Source organism: Ammospiza caudacuta, chromosome 25 (assembly GCF_027887145.1).
Source record: "Ammospiza caudacuta isolate bAmmCau1 chromosome 25, bAmmCau1.pri, whole genome shotgun sequence".
Taxonomy (NCBI): Eukaryota; Metazoa; Chordata; class Aves; order Passeriformes; family Passerellidae; genus Ammospiza; species Ammospiza caudacuta.
The window spans coordinates 4,454,502-4,464,567 of record NC_080617.1 but is presented as its reverse complement, the minus strand read 5'-3'; the positions used below and the strand labels follow the sequence as shown (position 1 = coordinate 4,464,567).

General features: G+C 48.9%; 1 protein-coding gene across 1 annotated transcript in view; it reads right to left on the bottom strand.

The window, feature by feature from the left end:
- Positions 1-3,171: 3,171 nt before the first annotated feature.
- Positions 3,172-10,066, bottom strand: part of GRIK3 (glutamate ionotropic receptor kainate type subunit 3) — a 126,029-nt gene continuing 119,134 nt past the window's right edge. Inside the window, exons 14-16 of the mRNA XM_058819929.1 lie at positions 6,383-6,605; positions 5,108-5,358; positions 3,172-3,378 (exon numbers count right to left, since the gene is read on the bottom strand). Of these exons, the coding sequence (XP_058675912.1) occupies positions 3,184-3,378; positions 5,108-5,358; positions 6,383-6,605 (669 nt within the window). The 3' untranslated portion in view covers positions 3,172-3,183. The remainder of the gene's footprint in view (positions 3,379-5,107; positions 5,359-6,382; positions 6,606-10,066) is intronic.

Here is a 10,066-nt window from a genome sequence, read left to right as displayed (position 1 = left end):
CTGGGGATGCCCCTGCCCTGCCAGCCCCGAGCTGGATGCTGAGGTGAAGCCACCAGGACCAACAATGTCCCTTTGCTGTCACCTTCCTGGAGAGCCTCTGTGCTGGCACCCAGGTGGAGCAGTGGGTGCCCAGAGCTGGCTCCCCTTTGCATATTCCATCTCTCTGTGGGTCTGTCCCCACCACACCAGACCTGGCACGTGCTGTTGGTTGACTCCAAACAGAAATTCCACCCCGGGGAAGCTGCTGGCTGTCCCTGCTCTGTCTCACAAGAGAGCTGGAGGAAAAAGCAAGTGATAAGGGGATGGTGAGCCAAGGTGACAACAGTTTAGATACAGTTTAATAACCCGAACCTGCTTTTTCTGCATTTCTGCTCAGTTTTCTAAGCGAAGGAAGGAACAGCGTTGGAAGTCAGATGATTCCAGACTGAGTTGTTGCCAGTCACGGATGCGCTCACAGAAGGCTTTGAGGCTTTGCCATCGGCTCTGTCCCTTCCCAAGCCTCCAAGGACGTGGCGGCGAGGCCCTGGGCTGGCTGCTCCTCCTCTGGCATGAGCACAAATGGCTTTGGAGCACACGGGGAGGCTCTGGGAGCTCTCCTGGCTCAGCTGCCCCTGGTCCCGCAGGAAGGCTGGGGCTGAAATCCTGCATTTCCCCTCGGGTCACAGTGAGCGGGGCCAGGGGCAAGGCTCTGCACCAGCCTGGGGTCCCTCTGCGTTTTTTGGGTGCTGCAGAACATTCCCTTGTTGGATGCCAAGCGTTCCAAGAGATCAGCACAAAGCCGTGGTGTAGATGCGGGAATTTGGCTGCAGTTCGTGGCTGATTTAGGGGTGTGGGGATGGGAGGAAAAGGGTTTGTACACCAGTAATTCCAGATGCTCACCTGTTACATTTGTGAGTAAAATCAAATCAGGCTGGTGTCAATAAATAAATGGGGTTTGTGGTGTTAGCAATATTTATTTATTTATTAAAAAATCTGCCAAGAAGCAAAACGAATGCTGATTTCTGTGGTATTTTACTCTCTGGACATTTAAAGCCAGTTTCAGGCTTTGTTTGCATCTCTGCTTTTTTATTTTAGAGCTTAGAAATCTGCAAGGAAAACATAAAATCTACTGCTCTAAGAAGCCTAAGGATTTGCAAAGGAATACAGAAAGCATGTCATTAGCTTTGGGAAGCTGCCCCACACTTCAGCTTGTCCTCTGCTCAAGGTATTTGTGCAGCAAACTAGTAAGAATCTGCAATTGGCAACTTTCATCCCTAATTTTTCATGGTTTTTGTGAAAAGGTGAAAATGAATGTAAAATCTTTGCATATCTTTACTTGAGTCAAAATATGACAAATCACCTGGCTTTTCTTGGGGTCACTCTGTTGTTTCTTTACATCATAGAAGAAGCAAAATAAGGACAAACTGTGTTCCATGGCGGGGTCGGGGAGCAGCTCTTCCCCCTTGAGCTGATCTGCTAATTCTGCTCAGCTGGAGACAACCTTCCCAACTGAGCATGGAGAGGGAGAGGTGGGGAAAAATCCAAAATCAGTCAGGTTTGTTCCTTTGGGCAAGGATAAACTTTCCAGAATGGCTGTGCAGCTCAGGAGGGCTGTGGTGGTCTCAGCACCCTCTGAGCCAGGGCTTGGGCACTGCTCCATCCCTGTCCTCCACACAGGTGGGGTCCTGCAGGGTCTCTGTCCCTCTTATCCCTGCAGGGGAAGGGTGTTGCTGTTTTCTACACCACCAGTGGTTAAACCAGAGCCTTTAAGCACCTTTGCATCACATGTGTGACATCCTGGGTTATGGTGGGCAGAGGAATTTCCATTTGTTTGATTGTTTGAATGAATCCCACTGGCTGCCAGGTCCCTGGCAGGGATGGAGCTGAGGGAAGTAACTCGAGTGTTACCTTAGGTCAACAGAGGGGTCTTTGGTAATTCTGCCTAAATTCATCTGCAGGACCAACCTTCTGGGTTAAGCAACCTGAAAATAAGAAGTCAATTCATGGAAGATTTCCTAAAAACATTTTAGTGTGTGTTTGCTTAAATCCCATGGAGAGGCTGCCTGAGGGGTGGCAGTTCATGGTCAGAGCAGGAGGAATCCCAGGCTTGGCTCTGCTTCTCCCAGGTCAGCTCTGGCGGAGATTCATCTTTCAGGTCCTTGATGCCATGAAGAGCTTTTAGTCCTCAACCAGACCCACAGTCCCTCCCAGTGTGGAGCTGCAGTTCAGCACTGCTGAATTTCATGGAAATCCGTACTTTTGGCTCTTGGAAGCAGCTCTCCTCCTGCTCCTGCTGCTGCTGCTGGAGCCTGTGGACATGGTTGCTTCCTATGCTTCTCTGCAGGAGAGACTGAGCTTTGCAGGAAGAGCAGAGACAGAGCTGAGGACCTGGAGATCACGGCGTCACCCTGGGCTGCAGCTTGGCTCGGGGAGCGTGGGTACTGTCACTCGGAGGTGCAGGATGTCCTGTGCATGCCACGCTGTGCCCTCCCTGGCCCAGAGCTTGGGTACATTTCAGGCTCACCTTCCCCTTCCCAGCCAGCTGCCCTGGATCTGCTGAGGAACTTGTGTCACCTTGTGCCACCACGCTGCTGCCACGTGGCTGTCCTGCTCCGGGGGGCTGCGGCCAGCACAGCCGCGAGGTGAGGGCGACCGCCAGCTGCTCTGGGGCAAGCACAGCCTCCCCCATCCTGGGGCTTCCCAGATTCCTCTCCCATTCCAAAAATGTGCTGTGTGTGTCGGTGTGGGCCAGGTGCTCACACGTGACCGAGTGTTCCTGTTTATTGCCGTGCTGATGGAGCCACGCTCGCGGCTCCTCCTCACCCGCTCGGGGTTGGCTCAATTCTGCTTCACCTCCGCCTGTTTGCAGTGTGTAAACATCAGACTCCTGGGTGGTGGTTGGACTCCATGAGGCCTGGAGGATCGAAGCATTAAAAAAAATAAAAGGAATGAAAAGTAACAAAACAAACGCAAAAAGCCCCAAGACCCACGTTACTGTCCGTGCTTGGAAGTTCTGGCTCCTCTGCGGTGACGGATGCAGCTGGCTTGCAAAGGCCTTGTTCTCGAAATGAACAAACCAGGCTTTTTTTTTTCTTTTTTTTTTTTTTTTCTCTCACGTTTTTTAATCCATTCTTCCCTAGTTCAGGGTGCATCCAGCCGTGTCTGCCGCCATTCCTTCCCTCCCACCCGCCCCAGTGCCATTCCCTAGGGGAACACAGGTGCCAGTCCGGTGTTGCAGGTCATGCTGTCCTTGCCGGGCAGCCGGCGGTCGTTGAAGGTGTGCATGTTGATCACGGCGTCCGTCTTCACCATCACAGGGGGCTGGGGCTTGTGCTTGACCCGGCGCTGGCAGGTGAGAGACAGCCGGATCTCGTCGGCCATGGCGCTGCAGAAGGAGCGCTGGGGACAGTGGGGGTGATGCCTTAGCATTTCAGCTTTTATCATTTGCTTTTGTAATCCTGCAACTTGTTAGCGTGGAACTGTAAAGCTCATCAGCCGCTGTTCTCCCATTTTACTGGGGACAGTGAGGGTAATGCCTTAATCCCTTAGCATTTCGGCTCTTATATTTTTCAGATATTTGTAATTCTGCTATTTGTTAGTGTGGAACTGTAAAGCTCATCAGCCACTGTTCTCCCATTTTATTGGGGACAGCGAGGGTGATGGCCTAGCATTTAGCATTTTAGCTCTTACATCTTTCAGATATTTGTAATCCTGCAGTTTGTTAGTGTGGAACTGTAAAGCGCCTCTCAGCCACTGTTTTCCCATTTTACTCGGGACAGTGGGGATGATGCCTTAGCATTTCAGCTCTTATAACTTTCAGATTTCTTTTATTTTTTGGAAATTGTATTTACATCAGTCTAGAATGATCAGCAAGTAACACAGTTACTTACAATTTTTAGATATTTGTAATCCTGCAACTTGTCAGTGCAGAACTGTAAAGCTCCATAGCCTGTCATCCACTGTTGTCTCATTGGGGACAGTGGAGGTGATACCTTTGCATTTTAGCTCTTTTTAAAAAAAAAATCCTGCAATTTGTTAATGTGTAACTTTAAAGCTCCATAGCCCGTTAGCCACTGTTCTCCCATTTTATTGGGGACAGTGAGGGTAATGCCTTAGCATTTCAGCTCTTATATTTTTCAGATATTTGTAATTCTGCTATTTGTTAGTGTGGAACTGTAAAGTGCCTGTCAGCCACTGTTCTCCCATTTCATTTGGGACAGTGGGGATGATGCCTTAGCATTTTAGCTCTTATATTTTTCAGCAATTTGTTAATGTGTAACTGTAAAGCTCCATAGCCTGTCAGCCACTGTTCTCCCATTTTATTTGGGACAGTGGGGGTGATGCCTTAGCATTCCAGCTTTTATAATTTTCAGATATTTGTAATTCTTCTATTTGTTAGTGTGGAACTGTAATGCTCCATAGCCCGTCAGCCACTGCTCTCCCATTTTATTTGGGACAGTGGGGATGATGATGAGACATAAACTTTAAGGAATTTAGAGATTTTAGAGGAGCTCCTGCTACTGGGCAGCTTTCCTTTCTCTGTCTAGTCCATCATGAGGGCAGCTGGCTTTGATTTCTGTTCATGCACACAAGTGCATGTTCCACTTACTGCACTGGGACACCCAGGGCAGGGGAAGGACATAAAAGCAGTTCTGTTTTCTCCTGAACACTGATCAGCAATGATGGGCTGTGTCTGTGAGTGTGGCTGAGTTGTGAGACAGTGTGAGGCTTCCTGGTGAGCCCTGACTTGTTCCTCTTTGAACAGAACTGGGGAGAAGGCATGGGTAGTCACACCTGGAGCGTGCAAGGTGATTTCAAGAGGGTGAAACAGCTGAGAAACACCCCTCCTAGGGACTTCTGCCTATGATTTAATGATTTATTTGTCAGCTTGCTCTAAACCACCCTACCAATGTGTCCTGCTCTGGCTGCAGCAGCAGCAGACTCTGATCAGAGCAGACGTGACTTTCCCCTGAGTGGAGGCCATCAGAGGGACAGCCCAGTGAGCCTGTGGGGATGGCATTTTATGGGTGCCAGGCTGGATCCCTCTGCCCTCTCCCTGCCTGTCTCTGGGGTCAGCATGCACAGCTGGGCTAAGGGGACACAGAGAATCAGGGGAATCAGTCAGTACCTGCTCTCTCTCCGCCGTTTTGCGCAGCTTGTAGATGAACTCCACCATGGCCACGAAGACAGACAGCACCAGGCCTGCTGCCAGGACAATGAAGATCCCTCCAATGTTTTGAACACCCAGAGCACTGGCCTCCTTGTTCTCATCCTCAGGGCAGCCATTCCCCCGCCACCACTTCTCCTTCATGACGTGCAGCTTGTCCTCCTCCTGGAGCTGCAGGATGGCGATGGTGATCTTGTCCCTGTACGGTGACCCTGGGGGTGGGGACAGTATTATATACAGAGGGAAAGGGGGACAAAAACCCCACCCAGCAGGGATCGTGTCTGTGTTAAACAGCACAGTTCAGACCTCTCTTCAATGGGCAGACAGTGGTATTTGGAAATTTGCTGCTTGGAGTGGATTATCTTAATCACCTATTGGAATATTTACCAATATAGCCAGATGGGACCTGCCTGAGCTTCTCTCGCCTTGCCGCTGAACCAAACAGCAGCACTGTGGTGTTTCACCCAGAGACACTTTGGGCTGGCTGGGTGTGTGGTGTTTCACCCCACAGACACTTTTGGCCTGGTGGGTGTGTGGTGTTTCACCCCACAGACACTTTGGGCTGGCTGGGTGTGTGGTGTTTCACCCCACAGACACTTTGGGCTGGCTCGGTGTGTGGTGTTTCACCCCACAGACACTTTGGGCTGGCTGGGTACTGCAGCTGGGCCCGTGGGGACAAGTCCAGGCCTGCAGGAGCTCTGGTGGTGCTGGGATGGAGCTTCCCCCCATAACAGGGGCTGCTCCTCAGGTTTCCCTCTGGCAGAGAAGCTTTAAGGCGATGGTGAAGGAAAGGAGTCTGTTCTGATGGAGGGTTTGGATGCAGAGCTTTATTCTGGCCCACAGGCCTCTGAATGCAGCACCAGCTCCAGCAGAACTCCCTGAGCCCGTGGTTGCTGCTCCTTTGAACCCGGGGAGAGGGGCAGGGAAGGGGCAGGGAGCCACCAAGCAGGGACAGGAGGGGAGGGACAAAGGGACAAAGGACACCTGGATGGCCCAATGCCCCCAGGGGTAGAGGGCATCCTTTGGATCTGCCAATCACTCAATGCCTTCTGGAATGCCAGGAGTGACAGACAGTGCTGGGAGGGGAAAGGAGAGGGGACTGACACACCTGGGAGGGAATTATCATGGGAGGAACCAGGTTTCTGAGGTAAATGCTGAAATCACAATCCAACAATCACCTGTGTTGTGTTTGTGCTGACCAGCCCCCCCTGGGGTCACTGCAGAACTGTCACTTACCCATGGGTGTCCCAATGCCATAGCCTTTGGTGTCGATGAGCCCCCCGATCTGGGTGAGGTTGCAGTTCCTCTGGGTGATGTACTCGATGGTGGTGGACTCCATCAGCAGAGCATAATCAGCTGTCAGGGTTCGCTGGATCCCCTCCTCGTTGTTCTTGACCAGGGCCGTGGGTTTGCTGCTCATGAATGCCCACATTTTTTCAAAAGTGGAGATTTTGGATTTCTGGTAAAACGATAGCCCCCCATCATCAAAATAAGAATGAATTCTCCATTTGCTGAAAGCTGGTATCTTTTCAGTAAATAATAATAATAATAATAATAGTTGAGAGCAGATCACACAACGGAGAAACCATGAATTTTACTTTGTCTTAAATCCCTTCACTGTCCAGCATTGTTTGGATTTATGTTGCCTTAAAGAGACACAAGGGTGGCAGCAAACACCCCACTGTGCATGTGCTTTAGGTCCTGAGGTGGAACTGAACCTGCACAAAGCCCTGCAGGCCCTCTTAACTCCCAGTCCATTGGCTTAAATGTATTCACTTAAATCTGCTTAAATGTGTTCACTTCCTACCCAGCATTTGTTTACCCTGTAATGTTTCTGCATGCAGAAAGAACAGAGAGTTTTGGAGGACGTGGTTTTCTCTACACACACTCTGATATTTTTGTCTTTCCTCAAGCATGGCAAGGAAATGAGTCTCCTCTGAGATATGTGCAACTGCCAAACAGATTTAACGTACCCACGTAAACAGAAGCACAGAGATATTCAAGAAGATTGTCTTACGGCTAAAAATAAACATGGATATTCTTCCACTATCAGCAGACATTCTGTTGCAAAGGATGGAATATGTTTTCTAGCTTGCTATTCATGTGAATGTTTTTTTTTTCCTTACAGAAAATGTGTTGAGTGAGAAGAAATATGGTTATTTTTTGTCTTGCCATAACATTTGAAAAGTACCATTTATCTAAGAGCACTTTCTGAGTTGTCCCTGTCAGTCATCATGAAAGGCACAGAATCTCAGAATCACAGAATGGTTTGTGATGGGAAAAAAACACATCCTTAAAGCTCATCCTGTCCCCCCTACCATGGGCAGGGACACCTCCCACTAGACTAGACTGTGGTCAGAACTGGCTTTAGTTCAGGAAGATTTCCCAGACAGGCAGAGCAGTGTTCTCTTGTCCCTTTGCTGGTCCCAGTGCTCCTGTGGGTCAGTGCTTCTCCCTCAGACCAGACCTGGGACAACACTTGGATATTCACATTTGGATATTCCCACTGCTGCCAGCTCCTTTATGCACAGTTCTTCTTCCTGCCCCGTTTCTTGTTTTTCCTGGATCTGTTTTTGCCTCCTTATTTCATAAGAAGCAGCTTAGGCAGGCAAACCTCTTCGTCCCCTGTGCTGCTTGGTGAGCCTGGAGCTGGCTGATAAGTCAGGGGGCAGATAATTCCCTGTGCTGTGTCTGGAATCAGGGTGGCTTCTCAGCAGCTGCTGCACGAGGAGTGGCTGCTGCAGAGCTGTGATTTCAGCCTCGTTTATCTCTCCACAGGTCTCTGTCCTTCCATGAGAAAGCAGGAGATGGAGCCCAAGCCCAGCCCAACCGCTGCTGCCACAGCTCCCCATCATTTTGTCAGTATCACCCAAAATGTGCCAGCATAAGGTTCTTCTGATAAAACCATAATAAATAATGGTGAGGCAGCTGAAAGTCCCTTGTAATGCTTCGTTTTCCAAGTGTTTTACCCATCCACCTCCTTTATTCCAGTGTGTTTAGCCAAAGTTAAACAAAAGCTCATCACCCCGAAGCTGAGTAGTGCAGTGCTGTTCAAACAAAGGCTGTTCCTCTGCCTTTAACCCTGTGAGCCCCTTCTCCTGACTGAAATACTCAGGGATTCATTGCTTCTCCATTAAAGCTTATGCTCGTTATAATCCACTTGATGAATGCTCAGCAGTGGATGTGCTGGAGCAAACTTCATTCAAGAGTCAGGATAATCTCCCTCGCCTGAAAATCTGGACCAGTGCCTGTAAGGTAGATTTGTGGCATCTATCAAACCTCAAAGAGCAGCAAGAAATGCAGCCTCCAAAAGGATTATTAAATATCTGTACATTACAATGGGTAATTGAAATGAATCGTGTGCTCGGCTGGCTGATAAGGACTTGTTTAACATTTATATAGTTCACATCAGAGGCCTCTGGGTTCCTTGGCTCTCTCTCTCTCTTCTTCTCTTTCTGCATTTAATGCTCCTTGAGTGTTGACACAGAGCTTTTAACATCAGTGTTCTCCCAGTTTAGAGCACAGAGCAAAATAAACTGGCAAAAAATCAATAGGCTGCATTTAGTGAAATAATGGGACTTGCATGAGGCACTGGACCTCTTCAGGCAACTGAAATTACACAAGACAGGGCTCCCTGGAAGAGAAAAACCACTTTTCTCTTCTTCTCTTAAATCACTATTCCTGACCAGCTTGAAGGGACTTAATTGTGTTTGGGATGCCAGGAAGAGCCCGGATTTGTCACTTGTGGCTTTGCTGCTTTGAGCCCAGCTCAGCCCTGCCAGGGGTGGAGCACACCTGCAGCAGCTGGGGCACACCTGGGAAGGGCTGGCAGGGAGGATGGAGCTGCTCTCACTGCTGTCACTGCTGTCACTTCTGTCACTGCTGTCACTGCTCACTGTGCCCAAAGAGAGCTGGGACAGAGATCTGGGCTCAGGGCTGAGACCTGTGATGGTGTTCACAGGGGTCTCAGGATGAGGGAAGAGAGGAGGATTTGACTCCATGTTCCAGAAGGCTGATTTATTATTTTATGATATATATTACATTAAAACTATACTAAAAGAATAGAATAAAAGGTTTCATCAGAAGGCTGGCTAAGAATAGAAAGGAATGATAACAAAAGCTTCCATCTTGGACAGAGAGTCTAAGCCAGCTGACTGTGATTGGCCATTAATTAGAAACAACTCTATGATACCAATCACAGATCCACCTGTTGCATTCCACAGCAGCAGATAATAATTGTTTACATTTTGTTCCTGAGGCCTCTCAGCTTCTCAGGAGGAAAAATCCTAAGTAAAGGATTTTTCATAAAAGTTGTCTGCGACAGATACCCAGCAGGGCAGAGGAGCTGGGGGTCCCTCCAGGAGGCCATTTGGTGCTGCCAGGCCAGCTCACACCCAGCCCTGTTCAGGGCAGCCTCAGGCTCTCAAACCCGATGAGAAAACTGCTTTTCCAAGGGAAAATTGCCCATCTGTAATTCCCAGCCCTCACAGGGTGATGGTTTGCTACAAACCCAGAAGCAGCTGTGGGAGTGATGTTGGTCATCAATCCCCAATCACAGGAGCAGCGAGGGCAGGAGTGGCCCTGCTCGAGCTCACACACAATTAAGCCACAGAACATGTTTTGCAGTTGAAGGAAAAGTTCATTTCTCCCCTTCCTCCTCTCAAATACTTGGGCCACACTGCAAAGCTCTTGCTCATTGATGGGAATTTGTGTGTTGTCAGCCAGGGCTGCAGCACAGAAATAAGCAAAACCATCTTAGTAGTAATTTAGTAATAAAGAATGGCTTAAATTGTGTTTATTTTGCTGGTAGTTTTTTTTTTTTTCTGTGTTCTTTATTTGTGTGTACCTTTTACCATGATTTTACCATAGGTTAACTTTAAAAACTGGGGTTAGTTGCTGGTCTGATCTGGTATTTGCTGT